A 21524-nucleotide genomic window follows, 5' to 3' on the forward strand; every position below is an offset into this window, starting at 1 on the left:
TCATCAGTCTCTCACATAATTGTGGGAGAATTTTTGCCCGCTTTTCTTTACAGCATTGTTTCAGTTGTTTGAGGGTAGCAGTCGGGTTGAGTTCACTGTGCTTGGCAGTCAGTACAAGGAGTTTGTGCTGATATTCTGTGGTTGGTTTTTGTCCATATGCCCAAACAACATTGTTCCAGAAGTCTTGTGGTTTGTTCAGAGGCAGCTTTGCAAACCTAAGACGTGCTACTATGTTGGTTTTAAAGAGAAGAGGCTTTCTCCTAAAAACCCTTCAAAAAAAAAAGAATAAACTTATTCAGCCTTTTTCTAATTGTATTTATTTGCTGGGTAGTCCACTCCTGGGAACATTGGCCACTGTCTCAGTTGTTTTCGCTTTGGCAGATTTTCCAATTTGCCCTTCCAAACTGATTGGTGGCAACAATTGCTTTTCTACAATCAGTGCTGATGTCGTTCTTCATTGGCGTCGTGTGAACGCTCCAGACCAGCAAACTGCCAAAACGTCTGCTTTTATAGATGTTCTCACACTTGGTTGGTTATCAGTATCAATCAAGTGTCTTTGATTAGCAGCATCTGGCTGCTACTTACCATTTTAATCCCTGTGGAACCAGTAAAGGTGTTAGCTTTCACACATTGCTTTTGTTTTGGCTTAATCTTTGTTAAATAAATAATGACACACTGTTTTGTATATTTGTAAGACCTGCCAAGGACCAGATGATTTTTATTATTTGATATGCAAAACATTAGAATTGAAAAGAGGCTGCACTTTTTTTTATACCATGACTGTATTACCATTCTAAATCACTACAAAGTAAAGACAATTTAAAATACATATTTTACTTTATTGAGAGTCATTTCCCTTTATTCATATGTCAAAATTAAATATGTTGTGCTTCTTCTGTAAGTATTTAGCATTGCCACTCCTTTCCATAAATGAGTACAGTCAATTTTACACCATTATTCATCATTTAGCATTTAACAGTGTTAATGAAGGAGCAGGTCACCACTTTATAATACCAAGCAAAAACATGAAGAGCCATGCTTAATTCATCATGACTGCAACATCTGGAATTAAACATAATAAACATGTGCAAATTTTGTTTTAGGGCCCACCCTGTAAACTGCAGACGACTATGAACATGATTAATATATCCTAATTCACGATGAATGAAATACATGTGGCATTAATTAACGCACCGCTTCATGCAAGAGCTGTTTTATTTATGTACTCCTGATAATTCATGAGGGTTTGCATAGTTATTTAATGAGCTTTTACCATGATTAGTTGGTGAGGTTTTACATTAATTATTATTTTTCATGCCTGAAGTCTTACATTAATCCGCGAGGTTGTGTTCACAGACCCCCGCTATGGAGTGCTAGCAAATCAGCACTGTTACACTCGGTAATCCACACAAGCCACTATCAACACGTTTTCATAGGGACTAATTCATCTTCCGCCTTTGGTGGTGGTAAAACCGTCGGAGCTGGGCATGAAACCAAAACTATCAGCAGCCCACTGGAGCAATAGAATAAAAATATGTCTTATGTAATAAGAAAAAAAAATGTGAGCGCTGCCTTAACTGTTGATAAAATTCAAATATTATAAGCCAGACTTCAAACATTTGAAACAGACATGACATCAGCCAGGTGCAAAATGCTTGAATAAATGCACAAGGGAGACAGTTCACTTCCTTAGAAAGAGTTTATTTAGTGCATTTCTAGTTTGTCCACAGCAGGAACCAAAATATTAAGTTAATCTGTGCTGTTCACCAAAGTTCTGGTCCAACACCATTGGTCCGCTCGTGTTCTGGTGCAATACTATTGGTCCAGTAGTGTTCTAACACCCTCACATTAGTTCACTAGTGTTCTGGTATCACACTATTGGCTCACTAGTGTTCTCTTATGGTCAGGAACACGTAAGACCAGGAGGGGGGGGGGGGGAGAAAAAGGACCTTCAGCATGCTGCTACTGAGCAGAGGTCCACAAGCTTCCATGCAACAACAAACAAACAAACGGCAAGGGACAACAACGACAAACGGAAAGAGAAACGACAGCATTGCTTGTAAGAAGTAAGCATGGAAGCATATACAGTAAACCTTACAGTAACCTGCTCAAGCCCTCGGGGGGTTTGTCCGATATACAACAGATCTTAAAAAGGTAAAATCCCAACCCCCACCCTCAAGACACATGCGTGCACACACACACACACTCTCTCTCACACACACACACACACACACACACACACAGCACGCCTACCGCAAGCACAGCATGTACTCAATCTCTCTCTCTTGCTCTCTCTCACACACGCACAGGCACACCTGCATGCAAACAAATGATAAGTCCTTATAAGTGTACAAGGAATATGTTTGTCAGTTTTAAAAATATGACTTAGACCCATGAGCTCTGTGTAAACATAGCGTACGGTAGATTAGATAAAGACTTCCTTCCATTGTAACTCCCTGTAACTTTCCAGCCGCGTGCCATTTCGTCGTAACAACCTAATGGGTTAATACTTGTACTCTTTGGTTCTCTGTAACAGTCTGTTTATCTGACTGCGTGACTGACTGTCTGACTTCCTCCGTCCCCTCTTCTCTATCGCTCCCTCGCTTGTTCCGACTGTTCACGATACGGCAGGAGGACCGGTCAAGGGAAGAGAGTCGCAGGTCCTGTCCCTCTGCAGGCCAGGGGCAGCAGAGCCAGACGGATTGATTGTCCTTGATTTATTTACATCACAGTCAGTCACAGTGGGCTCCGTTTAGTGGAAGAACACGTCCCCGTCCTCCTCCTTTTTCTCCCACCCCTCACCAGTCTGATGTGTGGGCATGTCGGCCTGAGATCTGTGCGTGTATGTGTGTGTCTGCATGGGAGTGTGTCTGTATGTGCATGTGTATGTGCATGTGTATGTGCGGTGCGGTGCGAGGGGTCGGGGGCTAGGATAAGTCGTTGTTGCTGGGTGTCTTCCCGCCGCCATTAAGTAGGGCCGAAGCGCTGCGGCTCTTGGTCGGTGTGCCGCTGCCTGAACGGGAGAGTTCTGTCAAGTCATGGAGGGAGGGCTCCCTGTACATGGCCACTACACCCACACACACACACACACACACACACACACACAAGACAGACACACAAGACAAGACAAGAATCATTAATTCGGTTATTGCCACTGGTCTATGCCACATGGGTTTAGCTGGCAAAAAAATAAACAGTTTACTAAGAGTTCAGTTGGTTTCCTTTTTCCTCACTTCCATACAATGCCTGATGACTTCTGGTCACTGACATATTAGCCTTTAGGCTGGAAGCCTGTTACCAAACAGTTGCCACACTCTGAGCGCAACCATTAACAACATTATATGGAGTCGTGTTCGTGTCCGTTTGATGAATGTAACTCCAATATTCATTCCCTTTTCAGCTTTGTTTTGCCCTGCGCTAGGTCTCTGGGGAAATATGTGTCTCTTCAGCTAACTTCTTGTGTCTGCTGTTCGCTGCCGGTCAGATGGTGCACAGTGCATTTTAGTGCTCTTTCACTGGAAACAGCTATCTAATGCATCCAGAAGTGGTGATACTAAATGGTCAGAAATGCTGCAGTAGAGTCAGATAACCAATCTCTGTGGATCCATTATCGCCTTGCTATGCAGAAATATTGATTATTCCCTCTTTTCCTATTTTCCTGGTATTTTCTTGTTTTTCTGGATGACCGGCACTGGTAAATCAAACCCGAAAATTGGGTTGCCTAACACCATCATATCTGGTGGCCAGGAATTTGATTATTGATGTTTTCTCCCTCCTCTAGAGTATTTGGGCATATTCTTTCATTTTATGCCATTTAAGACTCAGTTATTGTTTTTATTCATGAGTACCCAATATGCATTTACATTTCAATGTTTATCTTCTGGCACTGGCACTCTTTTCAGTGTGCTTTCACTCCGGCCTGTAAATCTGTACAGGTCCTATATATTACCATCTACAATGGCCTTCCTTGTATAGAATCCAGTTAAATCTTTTATAAACTAACAAGACTCAGTTTTACAGATGATAAGACCTTCAGACAAAGAGTGCAAATAGCAGATGGGTTCTGAATTAGGCAGATATTTTTCATAGGTCAGGGGTCCTCTGAGTTTTTGGAATCCTAAATCCTCTATAGGGGAGAAAACTTTCCAAGAACGGCCCCACGCTCCTAATCAATGAGGCCTTTTCTTAGTACAATTTGCTCTCTTAGATGCTATCACAACTCCATTTGTTTAAAAACTTTCTAACCCAACATACCCTATATACTTGTGACGTAATACATCACAGCCATAGTTTCTAGAGCCCTGAAATTGCGAGGGTCAGGGTTAACGGACACACTGTGTTTGCTTTGCTGATGTAAATGGTACCTGCAGTTTTATACTTCATCATTTATGAGCATGGCTTACTTTGATAACGAGTGCTATAGGTTCGCTGAGATTCTGCTTTTGTTTTCACTAAGCTGCCAAACTCACCCCGAGGTGCTCAAAACCATTTTCACAATTAGCTGTCTATTTTGTTCAGTGCGGTTCTACATGAACACACGGGGGTTATGAGCTCATCTATAGCTTTTTCCCAGTGTTAACACTGATCGCTGCATATTTAGCCATTAATATTTAAACATCCCCTCTGGACATGTTTAAACTTAAAAAAAAAAAATAAAAAAAAAGTCGCTACTCTATTTTTTCTTAAAACGATTTTTTTTTCAACACAAATCTTAATTTAACTTCTTTCCTCCCTCACTGACAAACTCAGAATATATGAATATGTAAATACTGCAAGTTTCATCGGAAAGGAGGCATACTCTGCTCATTTCCAGACTCATGTTTTTCATTCTTGGACTCTATGAGTACCTCTGCATGATTTACAGTTCAAAGAAATTCTTGTTTATCTTATGATAGGCCTTTGTGAAACCACTGTCTGAAACAAACCCCTCCTCACCCAGTTAGACCACCCTCCCTTTAAGCCAGCTTTCTTCTGATTGGCTGCTCCTCCCAAACACAGCTTTCCTCTTCTCAGTTTGAAACCTACAGTAAGCCTTGAACCCGTACTTGTGCACATGCTGAGCTTCTTATTTAAAGTTTTGACTATAAAAAGATGTGTAGGGTCTGACTTTCGAGCTGAGAGAAATACAAAGATGAATCCTTTTAATGATGCAAAATGATGAAGAAAATCCAAGTGAAGCAACAACAAGCAAAACAGTCTTTGATGTTTTGTGGGGGTTTTAAACAAGCGTCAGGAATATCAGAATAAAAGCTTCATTTTACATTTAAACTTTGACGTGTTCCCAGTTATTAAGTTGGTATTTAAGTCAGTAAGGCTATCAGTCCTACCTTTGAGTGGCTTCGGTATGAAGTGTGCAGCAGGCTTGTTCTTCTTGACATGATTCCCCTTCATGATTCCACCCTCCTTGTTAAGCCCCAGGTACCAAGCCCGGCCCGATGCCTGCTGCCGGTAGAGCATGGAGGAGTAGGTGACATAATAGTTCTCGAACACCGACTCCTTGAATTTACACTCCGGGGTAAAATGCTCCTGTGAGAAAAATGTGATAGAAATGAGAACAAATCCTACACGAAAGAAGACGAGAAGGTGATAAAGCGGACGTGGCGAGAGTGGAGTGTTAGCTGCTGGCGGCGACTCCATTAAAAAGCGTTCAGTCATTCCACCATATAGTCATCAGTGTATTCATCCATCAGCTGGTCTGCTCTTTGAATCATTATCTCGGCCAGGCTGTAGTCTCCGAGAACAAACTGCACCAACTTAGGACAGCTGACATTTGCATTTCCTTATTCCTGCGTCTCCATAGCAACCGGCTACTCCCTTGAATACCAACCAGCCCACTGAGAGAACGGTGGTGCCCAGAGTGAAAGCTGTTTCTCTTCGATATCCATTAATCTTAAGTGAATTTTGATGAAGTTTCAGCATGCATGATCTTGAAATAGATTAAGCAGGAAAACATAAAGAAATATGACCTGGGCGCAGAAATATTGCGCGGCTGTATTCTGCATTTAATATGAGGTGAGAAGATGGAACGAGCGATATCGGTGCTGTGACTGAAGCCAGCACCCTCACAATAACAACATGATGGACCAGATATTGTGGCGGTATACGTGTCTGCACAGGCGTAGCAGCGTGGCTGTTATTACATCGGGGTCTGTGCCATTCTTCTATTTCCTCTCTGTTAGTTTTCTATCTGCTGCTCTCACAGTTTTGTTCAGATTGCTGTTATTTTTGTTGATTCTGTTGTTGTTATTGCTTCCACACCACCCACCATCAGAGCTGTGCAGCTAAAGTGAGGCACTTAATGCACTGCACTGCAGCCAGCACTACCTTCTGACCTGTCTGAGAAAATGTAGGCACAGTAGCGCTGGAGAGGAGGAGGGGGGGTGTACGTGTGTTTCGAGTGGGAAAAGACATGAAAACAAATTTTGGGAGCTGTGTGTGTAAACGGACACAAAGTAATCTTCCTATCACAGAATCACTGAAGGGAGATAAACAAAAGGAGGCTGGGGGATGATCTGAAATCAATCCTGAGAAGCCACAATATCAGGAGACAGATAAGGGAGGCTCAGACACTGGATTATAACACCCCGTGGCAGCTGACTCACAAAGCAACACTATAGTTAAAGTATTGATGTGATGATGTGATGACAATGAGTCTGCTCACAGTGAAAGCTTCTGCTTCATTACTCAACCTGACCCAAAGAGCAGGTTTGAGTCTGTAGCATTAATGACGCTGGTTGTGATGGTGTGTGTGTGTGTGTGTGTGTGTGTCTGTGGTGACCTACAGAGGTGTAGAGAAAGCCTTCGTTGTTCATTGCCAGGTAGAGTTTGGTCTGGACACCCTGGATGGCCACCACACGAAGCCCCACTGGGATCAGGTTGAACACAGCTGCAATTGCACACGCAAAGCCACGCGCACAGCACAAAGCAATCAAACAAGCATTCACACAGCGAACACAGGGAAACAGAGGAAAGTACTCATCAATATCAATGGCATGATGACACCTCCATTTTGCCACAGAGAAGCTATTTTGGAAGGTCAGGCGCTGAGGAGGCTGAACTACGCTTACAATTTAGCTCCTGCTATTAAGCGTGGGATAAAATTATCAAAAGGCGAGCAGCAGAGCAAGTTTTGGTAAACATTTGATAGTGCAAGGACATGCTTCAACAGAAAAGCCAGAGAGCCAGTGATCAGCGCTATTTCATCTGTCATACAAATGAAAAATGTTCCTGCTAGAGCTGCACTTAATGATCACTTTCAGCTATTTTTTCTACTCAATCATTCATTTAGTCTATAAAATGTCAGACGGTAGTTAAAAGTACCCATTACAGTTTTCCCCACACAGAAGGCGATGCCTTCAAATTTCTGTTTGATTAACACTCCAAAAGCCCTCGAAATATATTCACTTTACACCGATGTGAATCGAAGAAAAGCGGCAAATCTTGCGGTTAAGAAGCTGCAATCAGGAAATGTTTGACGATTTGCTGGAGAAGTGGTCCGCCGTCACCGAATGTTTTGAGCATGCAGAGTAAACAGTGCATTCCCGAGCTTCTTTAACGCCGCAAATTCAGTGAGCTCTGGCTGTTTGTGAATTTTTACAGCACGATTTATAAGCATAAGCTACCCGAGCAAAACTAAGCTGTCTGGGCTCTTCGACACATTACAGCGAATGTGACATTAAATCGCAGACTGTCAGATTTCATTTGAATGCATTTCCAGCCAAACTGGATGAGCACTTAAAGGCTCCACGATGATAACACCATATCAACGTAAAGATTAGACCGAGCCATAGATCTGTGAGTCAGGACCCTTGTTTAATCATCATCATTTTTAGTCAATACTGTTCTTTACAATAACTGTGTATAATATATGAAGACGTGGATTACGAGGATTATGCATTCAAACGCATTTACGGGTGACTGATTTAATGTGGGTAGGCGTTTACATGATGTATACACCATGTAATCATCTCATTAAAGAGTGCGCTTCCTCTGTAGTCGTTCTGCATGCAGACAACAGTTGGTGGCCTGAGAAGTAGCAGAGATTAATGTGAGATGCTGGCAACACCAACTGTGCATAAGGAGAGTGATTGCAGTCTGAACCACAACAACAGAATTGAATTAGCCGTATCAATCAAACATTGCAGTGTGTGTGTGTCTGTGTGTGTGCGCATGCATGCACATGCGCGTGCGTGCATGTGTGATAGAGAGAATGAAATGGAGTGGATAAAAATGAATCTGTTGTCTGATTTGGTGTAGTAGCTTTCTGAATGCTAAGGATTTGAACGTGGCACTGTATGTTCTGCAGACATTTGATCAATTTCTTTAACCAGGAAGCATTTCATATGGAAAGACTGCAGTGTCACCACTTGACATTTGCTAATTAAATGAGTACTTGACTTGTTGTTGAGTGACTGACTGAATTAAAATCACTGCAGTAAACAGATTTCCACAAGATGAAACTCAACAATAGGGATGTGGGAATTAAATGAAATCGACCCTTAAAGCAGTAACATGTCGCAATATTCTGTTGTAGCGGGAAGTAATATAGACCTGCACTGAAGAAAGTCAGTTTCAGCCTGTACTTTGCTTTTATTTATAAATCATGTTAAAGTATAAATGATCTAAATAACCTAGTTCTAGGTTACCTAGTTAACCTAGGTCAAAATGATTGAGTCAGGGAAAATACACACACACACAACAAATCTAGTTAAAGCCAGCCTCACCATAGGTGCTGTCTTCATCCTTGGTTCCGTCAATGGTGCCATCAGGCTGCATCTGCAGCTGGAAGCCCTGGCGACTGGAAAGCCTGGTCACAATGCCCTTTAACTGGGGCTCTAAGAGGAAAACAGAAACATTAAGTGCATTCTTTTTTTACTGCTGTCATGTGATCACATGCATCAAATCCAGCAGCCTCTAGGAAGCCGGAAGTGTCAGAGGAGGAAACGCTGTTTGTATTTTCAATCACTGATGCTTGAGGGCCCTGACCACCAGTATCGATCCGTGGCCGCTAAACATTGTGGAACTCATAAAAAAAGATACAACTTTTTTTTTTTTTTTTTAAATCAGCTAATAATTGACACATACAACATGAGTAGGATCACTTAGGGTTGTGCTTTTCCACACTTTGCTGTGGGACAATATAAAGTTATTAATGTGAGACGTTTGTGGGTTCATGCAACAGGATTGTGACACTGTCCTCAGAGAGAGGAGTGATGAAGTGATGAAGAACCTGCCTTAGTGATGAGAAAAAAATAATGCTGAATGGTGGCAGAGATGAGGATGGCGATGATGCTGAAGGTGATGGTGAAGATGGACGAGGTGGTGATGCTACCCGCCGGCTATCCGACTGCCCCCACCCCCCCTCCTCACAGACCTGGTGGTCGCCTTCTCTTCCGTTTCTTCCTCGAGCCAAACAACTTGACACGCGAAAACACGTTCAGCTTGCTCGGTTTCTCGTTTGCGCCTTTGCTGTTGCTCGGGCTGCCGCTTCCGCGGCATGCGTTTGCCTTCTCCCGCTCCCTCGCCTGTCGCTTCTGGCGGATCAGGGAGCTGGCGATAGCCGCTGCCCGGGACATGTTCCCCCGGTGGAGTGAAACAAGGCTGCGCGTCCTGCGTTGGAGAGGGCGATCGCGGACGAGGCGGTCGGGGTGTGTGGAGCTCGGGGAGAGGGGTTGAGGGGTGGGGGGTCTACACCACCCACGGCTCAGTTCGCATCACACACCCACCGATGCAGTCTCGCGGATATCCGTGATTTTAAAAAGCGTCCAGAATCCTCCATCGGTGCGTCCCGGCGCTTCATGGAAGTCGTTAGATCCAGCACCGTGCCAGTGACTGAGCGCTAACGACGCCGCCTCACATCCCCGCAAGGGGTCTGAGTGGCAAAGAGCGCTCTGATTCCCCCCTCTGGTGATTCCTCCGAGTGTGAGAGTGTGTGTGAGAGAGAGGGAGAGCGTCGACGGAGAACGACGGCGCGTGAGATTCTCCAGGTCCGAGTGGCAAATCAACAGAGTGTAAGCTGGCGTGAACGACACCGGGGGTTGTTGACGATCGCTGCAGCTGCTGCTGCCTCCTCTTCTCCTTCTTCTTCTGCTGCTGCTGCCGCTCTGCACCGTTCCCCCGGCGATGCTCCGCTTCTTGACGCTGTCCGTGACAGAAATGCAGCAACTGGGATGTTTGTCAATGAAACAGCTCGGGGCTGGCTCAGTGGGAAAGGGATCATGGTGCAGCCGTGCCGTTCATAAAACTGCTGCAGCCCTGCCCGCCGCGAGGAAGAAGAGTGAGGAAGGGGAGGTGGAGCGGGTGTGTGTGTGTGTGTGTGTGTATGCGTGTCCGTGCAGTGTGTGTGTGTGTGTGTGTGTGTGTGTGTGTGTGAGGAGAGGGGTGTCAGATGAGACTGGTGGGGTCTGGATGGTGATGGGGGGGGATTTGGGCAGTGCTTTCTCATAGGGCACCTGTAGCCCCTGTACCCCCACGTGGCATGATATTTACATGATACACTATATATGCTGATGTGTGATAGGCAGCGGGACTGAGAGAGACAGAGGGAGAGGATAAAATGGGAGGTGGGAAAATAAACAATGAAATAAGAGAGGAGACAGACAGGTGAATGAATGAGAGGAGGAATAATGAAAGAGGGGGTGGGCGGAAGAGAGAAAATGAGATACTGAGAGTGTTGGAGAGAGAAAGAGAGAGAGAGGGAGAAGCTTGTAGAAAATAACCTGCAAATGGATTGGAAAAGAGAATGATGAATGAAAAAGGAGGGAAAAATAAATCCAGTAGAAGAGTACTGAGAGTGTCAGCAGGTGACAGGAGAAGAAAGTGCAAGACTATTCCACACATCAGGAAAAATGACGTATATGAGGGGGAACTACGTGATAATGAAATAAGAGAAATGAAGTGAAGGGACAATGAAGGAAGAGGGTGGGAGAGAGAGTGAGAGAAAGACCTAGCAAGTGTGCATGAGGGGAAGAAATCAGAAGGGGGGGAGAGAAAGGAGGGGCTCTAATATTTTGGTGCAGAGGTTCACCACTGCTGAAAAGGCTGCAGCATGCAAGAAGGAGGTGAATAAGACGGCGGCACTTGTGTCTCTGCGAGCTGTGTCGTTCTCTAGATGTTCCCTTTTTGCATTTGCACCAGAGCAGAGGTGCACACACACACACACACACACTAGGCAGCAGCAATCAGCCACTCGGTGCATGTCGGCTGGCCACAGGCAGCCCCCACAGGAAAACAGATGCACAGTTGTCAGAGCCAGAAACAGCTGCAATGGCGGATGGTGACTGCTAATTCCAACTGGTACGGAGGAAGAGGAGGCAGTGGACACGGAGCCGGCAGACGAAGGTCGACCTGCATGTGGCACCTGCCGCTGAACAGCGGGCAGAGTCAATGCATGCTGTTTTCCAGCGGGAGAGATCGATGGCTGGGGGAGTGAGAGGATGTGGTGAGCAGTAAACTACACGATGAAGAGGATCCAAACCCAGTGAGCTGTAACCCACTGTGAGGATAAGACAGCTGGAGAACGTGATGGACCGTGGACAGACACTGAGGTCAGGAAGTGGCTGCTAAAGTGGAGCATTTACCCTGCCACTGACCGAGGAAGTTGAAGTACCACCGATGGCCCTCTGGTTAGGTAAGGACTCTTGTAAACATGCACAGATAAATATAGTTTTAGCTGTGACTTTGCAGTTCAACCCACGCTCTTTGAGACAACACTCAAAAATATTTCATAACTAACTGGTAATGTCAACTAAAACATCAATCACATGAAGGAAAACAGCCGGAGTAAAGAAGTGACTGAAAGCTAAATCTAGTTCTTCATGTTTCTTTTATGAGCTCACTGCTTTAAACCCAACCGCAGGCCTCTAAAAGCTTGAGCCACACAAAATAAGAGCCACGTAAAAAACATCAGATATAAAGTGATTCTGAGGAACATTAACACAGCCTTCAGCCATCACGATAACTCATTTCATCTTTACAGAGAGCAAGAAAATCAATAAAATTAACCAACAGAAAAGCAATGAAAAAAAGAGATGAGGTACAAAGATTTAAAAATAAATAAATGGCTATCCATAATTAACATCTATTTGAGGTGTAGCTAGAAATGACACAGTGATGTCTGAAATGGAGACAAACAGTCTGAAGAATGTGAGTAGTATGTACTCTATGATAAGGAAGTGAAGGTCTTTAAGCTTTGGTTGGAGTTCATTAGCGCCACCAATTGGCAGTTTAAGAACTGAATGTATTAAAAAAAAAAGTTGGAAAAAACAAAAATACTTAAAAAAAAAAAACAGCAGCCTAAACTTTAAAATATTTAAAAAAAAAAAAAAAACTGTGAGAAACTCAGTCTAACCAGTCGGAAATAGTGAAATCAGCCACGCACAACAAAATTCACAGCTTGCGGTACAAAATTCAACACTTTAAATGTTTTGCGACTGGGCGCCATGACATTAGGAGACCAAAATGCTTCAGTGAAATGCTCAGACCCGGAATTTGTTTGCGCAGTTAATCCATCAATGCGTTGTTTGAATCGCGCTTGGAACATTTTATTTAACGTAAAACTTTGGATGTAAAGTGGTTTTAGGGGAGGAGACCGTGTAAGAAACTGCACTGCAGTCCGACTCTACACTAAAGGGATTATCCGAGTCTTCGCTGTGCCTAAACGGACTGGTGTTAAACCGATAATAGAATTCATTAACGCTCCCAAAACTCACTCAGAATTTTTCTCTGTTGAGTTTCATGTTGTGTTTTTTCTTTTCTTTAAGTTAAGCTCGTGAAATAAACTCAGAGCCGAGGCGATTCGTTGTGAATGTGTCTGTGTTTTAGGGAGCCAGCGCGTTGCTAAGGTGTGCTCAAGTCCAGCTGTCCTCCCAACAGAAGGGCGCGTCCTGCCCTGTTTTCAGCACCACGGACAGCGCTTCATCTTTAAACCCATTTTATTTAAAAACAAACAAAAAAACACGTTAAACTTTTTAAAATAGAAAATTATCAAAATTAAGTTAAACATTTAAAATATTTTAAGGCCCACAATTTACATTCGTAATTCAGAAGCCACTTCAAAGACGTCCAGCGCCTGAGTTGCGCTGTTTGAACTTAGTTTAGCGCGTCTCGTTTGCACATCTTATTACCAGAACATATTTGTGATATTTACGCACAGATTTGGCTCCATTTTCTAGCTAACTTTGTTCTTTCTCATCTTACCTGAAGTGGATCGGCGGAGAGGGAAAGTCATGCTGCGCCCGCGGAGCTCTGGAGCCTTTTGCTCGTGGCTTTTTGCACTTCCTGTTGTGCGCCGCTCGTCGAAAACAGGGCGAATTATGGAAGTTCAAACCAGACAATTCTCCACGGCATTGGATCCATTAAGACCGCGTACATGGCGTTGACGGGAGATCATTACAGAACATTAGAGGCCATTAAGCCGTTGGAACCGGTCATTAATGATTCATCTCGAGGCCCCGCTGATCTGGCACAATAAGAGAGGGAGAGAGCCAGCAGGCCCTTCCCAAATCCAAGGACCTATCGAGGAAACGCTCTCTGTGTTTGTTTTTCCTTGTAATGCGGCTGAGAGACATTCATCCAAATCTATGTTACTGCAGCCGACATATAAATACTCTCTGATGACCTCTTTCAACACTTAAACACAGTTATTCTCTGTCCAAAAAAAAAGACAGCTATATTTACAGGGGCCTCTTGTGACTATTCTGGTCAGTATCCGAACTTGTTTTTTGTTACTTAAACAATTAATTTACCAGCAAAACATATGGTTATTTAAACAATTGCTAAAAAAAAATGTAAACAAACAAAAAAGAAATAATCAGGTTTTAATCCCCAAAATCCTGCAATCAGATTCATGTTTTCCATTCCCTCAAAAAGCAGTAAACATTACAACAGAGACTCTGGTGCTTACTGCCTAAACTGGGGCGTGAGTCATAAAACACAAACCTTTTTAAAATGCCATGTCAAATCCAGCTAAACAGTTTTAACAAAGAGAAGCAGGAAATTTCTCAGCTGCACTTGGTGAAATAAATCAGATTAATAGGAAACAAGGTCTACATCAGATATCGCTCTTTTCAGTATTTGTCACAACTTAAACTGCACCAATACATAATTGTAGTCATCGACCTTAAACAAGCTCCAGGCGAAATTCTTATTTATATTTGCTTCTAATTAAACCCTGATTACAAGTTCACCCAGTGGAGCCAACATGCTTGGTGATTCAAATTTTAGGTCTTATATAGAAAACTGATTACACTGTCTCGCTGTTGGAGCCTTTCAGGCAGACACACACATGGACACACACACACAATTCTGTTAAGATAAACAACTAGAAGTGAAACTACTAAAAACTTCAATTCAGAGGCAAACTCACATAGCGTGCACACAAATACACAAGCAAACACGCCATTAGTGGCTCTCTCGCAGTGGGCTATCCACATCATAGCACATTAAATAGCAGCCTCACTCAGAGACATGCCCATGAACCATATAGAGACTCTACACAATTATCCACAACTGTGTATTATCAGCCCATTACACTGCTGTCCTCTAAGAGCTCTTCCTGTGAAGCTGCCTGGTAAAAGACAGCAGCATCCATATTACTGACATGATACGCAAAGAATAACAGATTGCAGCAACTGCTGCTACATGCACTGCAGTACAGAACATCCCCCAAAACACGCAAACTCAGCACATTAAGAAGTAAAACTAAAACAAGTCATTTTAAAAAAACATCTTTGAAATAACTCTGTAGATTCTGATTTTACATAATCAACATTTCCAGAGAACCAATATTATTGTTGTTTTGCGTTATTATGGTTTGCCTTCCTGTAATCAAGAAATAACTCTATTAATCAGATGGATGAGCTGGGTCAGCTTTCTTTCTTTTTCCCTTTTTTGTTTCTTTCTTTCTTTTTCCCTTTTTTGTTTCTTTCTTTCTTTTTCCCTTTTTTCTTTCTTTCTTTCTTTTTCCCTTTTTGTTTGTTTCTTTCTTTCTTTCTTTCTTTTTCCCCTTTTTCTTTCTTTTTCCCCTTTTTCTTTCTTTTTTCTTTCTTTCTTTCTTTTCCCCTTTTTCTTTCTTTCTTTCTTTTTCCCTTCTTTGTTTGTTTCTTTCTTTCTTTTCCCCCTTTTTCTTTCTTTCTTTCTTTTTCCCTTCTTTGTTTGTTTCTTTCTTTCTTTTCCTTCTTTCTTTCTTTCTTTCTTTTTCCTTCTTTCTTTCTTTCTTTCTTTCTTTCTTTCTTTCTTTCTTTCTTTCTTTCCTTGTGTACCAAAATTCTTTCTAACTTTGTAACCTTGGCTTTGAATAGCAAATTACAAAGATGGCAGCTGGCATGTTTTGGCACAGATTTCAAAGACAGTTTCCTGGGCAGGTAGCCAGTATTTAATAACCTCAGTCTATTAAAAAAAGAGAACGAAGGAAAGAAAAAAGAAAAACATCTGCAAACATATTTCCCTTTGGATTTTTCAAACTATGTAATGTCACCAGTTTTGTAAGTGATCAGCCACTGGATGGCACCATCAGATAACATAATGCTGGAAAACAGGAAGCTGAAGGGAAAAGCTATGGGAAAGGCTGAACAGTACTGTGAGCTCAGAGACAACCAAATGTGAATCTGTGTGTTCTATAAAACCTAAAACTTTTAGTGTTTTTCCCACTTCACTTATATCATAATAACAGAGAATGAGAAGAGCAAGTATGTGTGTGTATCTGTACCATGTTTACATATCTTCGTGGGGACCAGAAATTGGAATATTACTATAATTGTGGGGACCAACAGTCCTTATGGGGACAAATGCCTGTCCGCACGACTTTGAAGGCATTTTTGAGACTCAAAATGTGGTTTTGGTGTCAGGGTTGCCATTAGGATATGATTCGGTTTAGGCTAAGGGTTAGGGTTAGGCATTCATTTTTGATGGTTAGGGTAAGCGGCTAGGGAAAACATGTCAATTAGATGTCCCCACTAAACTATGAAAACACGACTGTGTGTGTGTGTGTCTCATTTATGTTGTGTTCATGAACAAGCCACAATAAGTTGATGCATTTACTAACTGTGATCTCAGTCTGTGCTATGGAGGCATGTCTCTTTATTTTGTTAATGTATATACAGTGGGTAAAATAAGCATCGAACGCATCATCAATTTTCTAATTAAATATATTTCTAAAGGTGCTATTGACATAAAATTCTCAGCAGATGTCAGTAACGACTCATCCAATCCACACATGCAGAGAAATCAAACCACAGAATTAAGTTATGTGTGATAATGAGAGCTGAAACAGGGAAAAAATGTTGAGCAACCTTAGTGATTTTTCTTATTTATTGAAGACGCCTCCTGTATGGAAAAGCAAGTTGCATGGATTCCTCAGGTGTGATTTTGGTTCATTCTTCCATGGTGTTTATTATGGCATCCAAAGAGTTCGATTTTGGTCTCATTTGACCGGACAATATTCTCCCATCATTTCACAGGCTTATCCAAATGTTGCGCATTTAGAGCAACATTTAGACAAGATATTTTAAACATATTTCATCATGCTTTTCTTCATCAGTGAACATCATCTTGTGTGATGAGCATGCATACGACTGTGGTGGCTGAGTACATTACTTGTTTTATTAGAAACAACTGTACCTGCCGATTCCAGGTCTTTCTGTAGCTCTCCACAAGCGCTCCTTGGCTCTTAGACAACTCTTCTGATAATTCTTCTCACTCCTTTGCCTAAAATCCTGTGGGGAGCATCTGGTTATGTTAAATTATGTTCTTTCCACTTTCCAGTTTTGAAATTCTTCTGTAACCAATGCCATCAACATGTTTTGCAACAATAAGGTTGTGCCGATATTGCACCAGCTCTTTGGTTTTACCCATCATGAGATGGTTCTTGTGTAGCACCTTGGTAATGAGGCACATCTTTATAGGCCATTAGTTGTGACTGAACCAGCTGACATTAATTTGCCCTAAGTGGCAGGATTGCTTTCTAATTGCTGATAGATTTCAGCTGGTGTCATGTCTTTTTGCGCCACCCTTTCTTCATGTGTTCAGTACTTTTTTCCTGTGTCATTTCTCATTATTACACGAAACTTAATTTATGGACATCTATGGTTTTATGTCTCTGTATGTTGCACTTTTTCTATTGCACTGTTGTGTCTGCACTGTCTTGTGTCTGTATCATTCTGTTCTGTCTGGTGTTGCACTGTCTTTGTTTTGGTTTTTTGCGATTTTTGCACACTTGCACTTTATTTAGTCCTGTGTTGATTGTCTGTTATATGTTATATGTAGCACCATGGTCTTGGAGGAATGTTGTCTCGCTTCCCTGTATACTGTACCACTGCACATGGTTGGAATGACAATAAAGCCACTTGACTTGATGTGTGGATTGGGTGAGTCGTTACCGATATCTGCTGAGAATTTCACATTATAGCACTTTTAGAGATATATTTACTTAAAAAATTGTTGATGTGTTCAATACTTATTTTACCCACTGCATTTATATATTTGTTATATCATTCAAACTAAATTCAAAGCCTGGTGTTTCAGGTAATACTGCATAACTTCAAATACTCTGTTTATAAAAAACACAAATAATAAGCGTTCCTTCAAAAGAAATATTTCAAGGTGCTTTTATTGTATCCATTGCAATGTATAAGGGTTTCGCCCTACTCTGATAAAACACTTGGTTTTATTGGCTTTTCTGTGTACTGATGTGTTTGCTTTGTTCCCCATAGGTGAGTAAATGTTAACATTAACCTGGTTTATTACAGCACTGTCACTAGCTGTTGGGCAATATGGTACAAAGAAGCTGAAGTTTAATTGGATCTACTATGCACATTTCTAGCTCAATATTGTTATTCTTGTACTCTCCAAAGGTAGACAAAGGTAAAGGCATGGTCTACATTAAACAAAAAACATCTGTTTTTTAACTTTTGCTGAGCCTTGGCAAATACCTGGACCTTACAAAGTTTGCACAAAAAGTCCAGCTCTTACAGCAGTACGTGCTATTTTAAAAGGATTTGCTGTGTCTCCCAGCACAGACTCAAGAGCATGGAGGAGATTCCAGGAGACCGGCAGTTACTGTAGGAAAGCTGGACAAGGCTGTAGAAGGTCTTTGATTCATCAGCAGGACCAGAATACCAGAACTGATGCGCTGTGCTTTTCACGGATGTGTGCAGGTTCGCCCTGAGCACATGTGACAGTCCTGAAAGGGTCTGGAGACGCTGTGGAGAGTAGCTGCCTGTAACTGGTCATGCTGTCTGTAACATCGTTCAGGATGACCAGTTTGGTGGTTTGTGATTGGTGGTCTAGGACACACAGACTTACAGATCAGGCAACAGCGCCTTGACTGCTTTTAAGTATTGCTATGAAATCCTTGGACCCATTGTCAGAAGTAGCCTAGATTTCAATGTTATTCAATTAAGAAGCAGCAAATATGAAACTCTGAGCTTTTGAGTGCAAAGCGATGTTTATGCAAAAAGGAAATAAATCAGCTGAACTAATGAGAAGAAATACTTGAAACTTAAAATGATTTCTCATTAAAGATTAGTTGTTTCCCCCCCAGAAATGCTCAAAATATCTATATATAATATATCAGCTGCCTGTCAACTAAACAACCAATCATAGCCACTTAGTAAAATGCTAGATTACAACAGTGTCGTTCACTAATAATGATAATAATAAATAAAAAACTAAATAAAATTGCCAATGTGCTCTGGCTAACTGACCCATCCACCTCCCCTTAAGCAGGGCTACAGCGTTTGCTATCTACTGTCTGCGTAAATGTGTTGTTAATTCATAATTCCAACAACAGCTTTTTGGCTCGATGCTTGTTTTTTATTTTTGCTCTCCATATGTTTTTAGAATACACAGCGTTAGCCTCTTTCCCCAGCATTAAGCACAAATGTGACTTATTTGTGTTATAGACCTACATTTACCTTTTAGACCTCCAGTCTCTTTGAATATTTTGTCCTCGCGTTGTTTAACTTGTTTAAAACTGCAATCTTTGGATTTTTTTTTATATTAAACTCTTCTTGTATCTGCTAAATTTGTCTTTCTTAACTTATAAAAACGAGTATTTTTATGTTGGCTAAATTCTTGGTGCTAAATAAAGCAAATAAAGCTTATTATTCATGACAGAGCACAGCTTGCAGGCAACTCCCTTTTTTGTCTCCATGGCAATCATAGTTTCCCAGTTTCCATTGCGGTGTACCCCACGTCGATTTTACTGCTGTCCAGGGGGGAGGAATGAATGAATTTGTGCGTGCTCGCAAACCGTTTCACGGAGGAGGGGGGGAGACACACCACATTTTAACGATTTTACAAGCTCGGAACGCAAGAAATTCAATCTTAAACAAAAGTAATAAATTCATAGGTTTGTGTTTCTTCTTATATATTTAAAATACCTCAAAGCTGTTAAATACAAAACCAATAGAGAGAAAACATCCACGAAATAATTTTTTTAAAAACCACGTGTTTCATTTGCATTATACCTAAACACACGTTTCTAAATGGTTTAAGTGTGTATGTTGAAGCTTCCACACAATGCCCTGTATGCCCTGTATTGTGGGAACAATGGATTAAGTGGCCACGGAGCGTGCTGGACTCAGCATCATCGCAGACCTTTTGGCTACCACATCTTTCTTCTTTTTTCCTTCCGTCTATAAACAATAAATAAATAAATAAAATGTCTTCCTCCTGACTCGGGTTCACCGTTACTCACCTTTGGAAGCATGGTCTTTATCCTCTTTGCTTTTCGTTATCACGTTCATGGAGCTCCGTCGCTTCTACCGGTCGCTGAATCAAACTTCAGGTGAAATGTTCACTTTTTTCATCCTCCTCTAATGTGTCCGGTCCCTTTGCGCAGGGTCCGGCTCTTTCCCCTTTTTCCTTGTCCCCCTGTCTCCTGCTCCTCTGATGCTGCTTTCTGCACAGCTCCACTCTGTCTGTGCTCCTACATGTCACCATGTACCAGCAGGAGCGCTCCCCCCCCCCGATCCTGCACGCGCGAAAACTGCACTCGCACGCGTGGAGTGAACTGAAAAAACGATAATGGCGCTGGGGGGGTGCGAGCCAAAGAGCGTTCATTGTATTCTGACTGAATGAGCATATCATTTTTAATCAGCTCTGCAGAGATGCAGTCACTGGATTTATTTCTAACTGTGTTGCTGCGATTTTAAAACATTACACGGGCTTAACTGGCGTTTGTTCATGTGCTGCTATAATTTTAAGTAAGTGGTGGTGGCTGTTGGACCACTGACCTCATGGCCTTTTGCTGAGTCAGAAAGAAAAGAAAAAACACACAGGTGACCAATACTGCATTTTTTATTTTGGCAATTTATTCATTGTGTATGATTAGAACTGAGTACATCAGAGGGATGGCAGTTGAGACAAAGTTAGAGAGACAAAGTTGCGATGGTTTGGACACGGGCAGGGAAGGTTCAGTGGATATTATTTGAAAAAAGGATGCTGAAAACGGAGCTGCCAAGGAGGAGGAAAATAGGAAGACCACAGAGAAGGTTCATGGAAGATGTGAAGGAGGAAATTCAGGACTGATGTGACAGAGGAGGGTGCTAGTGATCACAGGGTGTGGTGAGCCGTTTGTGTATTTATTATCTGTTCTTTGTTGTGTCCTTCTGTCATTGTATGGCAGACATGATATAGACCCAAATTCAGGACTCAGAATTTAACTCAAAATCCAGCTCAAATGCTGATTGTTATGAGGGATAAGAAAACACCAAAAAAAAAAACATCTGCAGTGCAGAAATTAGGAATCAGAGCTGAAGACTCTTAGGATTACAGGGGGCAGGGAGACATAGCTATGGACAGGACAAATAGCAGAGGGCGACTCGGACAATAAATAAGCATAAAAGGGAAGATAAAACACAACAGGAAACAGTTTAATGGGGAAACAAAACTGGGGAAAACTAAAACTGAACACTAAGCACACAATACAAAGACTACAAAATTAAAATAGGAAGAGACTAAACAGTGGAACATCACAGATGGAGACAATACATGTATTGTCATTGGGGAGGCAGGTGAAACTGAAAAAACAGACATAAACTCAGTCATGATAAATAACAATAACAGTTGTAAGTGCAAAGCAGACAAAAAAAACCCTTTAAGATAACTAAACCAAGCTTACAAGTCCAAAACACAAAATTCCTGGCACACTGTTGACTGATAAAAACTGACCTAACGACTAAAAGGATTCATCAGGATCTGATGACCTGCTGATGAGCACCTGTTTTAGAAACACACAGCTCTTCCTTTTTATCTTTTTTTTCTCCAAAACCCAAAACTCTGGGTCAACAACCCAGGGACCATGGCAAAAAGATGAAGAAGATGATGAAGAATTGGTGATTTATAGGAAACCTGGAGTCCTTCATGTTTAAATAAAAAGGTCATTAATAAAGTGTTTTGCAGGCTCACTATTTCTAAATGTTAAACTGATATATTTTTAAAAATAGCAAATATCCCGCAGCTCTTTCTCCGAGTAGTCAAGGGATCTTTGAAACAAATTTAACAGCTATAAATACAACAAAGAC

General features: G+C 41.9%; 1 protein-coding gene across 4 annotated transcripts; it reads right to left on the reverse strand.

Moving 5' to 3' along the window:
* Window positions 1-1680: 1680 nt before the first annotated feature.
* Window positions 1681-19935, reverse strand: fgf13b (fibroblast growth factor 13b). Of its 4 annotated transcripts, none has more exons than XM_031739118.2 (5): window positions 19697-19935; window positions 8724-8834; window positions 6783-6886; window positions 5328-5526; window positions 1681-3067 (listed from the first exon to the last, which is right to left on the reverse strand). In XM_031739118.2, exons 1-5 carry the CDS (start codon window positions 19743-19745, stop codon window positions 2928-2930), a joined length of 603 nt encoding a protein of 200 aa, XP_031594978.1. In that variant the 5' UTR covers window positions 19746-19935; the 3' UTR covers window positions 1681-2927. The 4 variants fall into 4 exon arrangements, with proteins under 4 accessions (XP_031594978.1, XP_031594979.1, XP_039473845.1 ...); XM_031739119.2 differs by lacking the exon at window positions 19697-19935 and adding an exon at window positions 16618-16712; XM_039617911.1 differs by lacking the exon at window positions 19697-19935 and adding an exon at window positions 13198-13446.
* Between the last annotated feature and the right edge of the window lie 1589 nt (window positions 19936-21524).

This window comes from Oreochromis aureus, linkage group 10 (genome assembly GCF_013358895.1).
Source record: "Oreochromis aureus strain Israel breed Guangdong linkage group 10, ZZ_aureus, whole genome shotgun sequence".
Taxonomy (NCBI): domain Eukaryota; kingdom Metazoa; phylum Chordata; class Actinopteri; order Cichliformes; family Cichlidae; genus Oreochromis; species Oreochromis aureus.

Excerpts from the sequence above, each read along its gene's own strand:
- fgf13b (XM_039617910.1), bottom strand. The coding sequence starts at position 9,575 with ATGTCCCGGGCAGCGGCTATCGCCAGCTCCCTGATCCGCCAGAAGCGA. Across the intron at positions 6,887-8,723 it reads GGATGAAGACAGCACCTATG|CTGTGTTCAACCTGATCCCA; the intron begins GTGAGGCTGGCT and ends GTGCAATTGCAG. Across the intron at positions 5,527-6,782 it reads AAGGCTTTCTCTACACCTCT|GAGCATTTTACCCCGGAGTG; the intron begins GTAGGTCACCAC and ends TTTTTCTCACAG.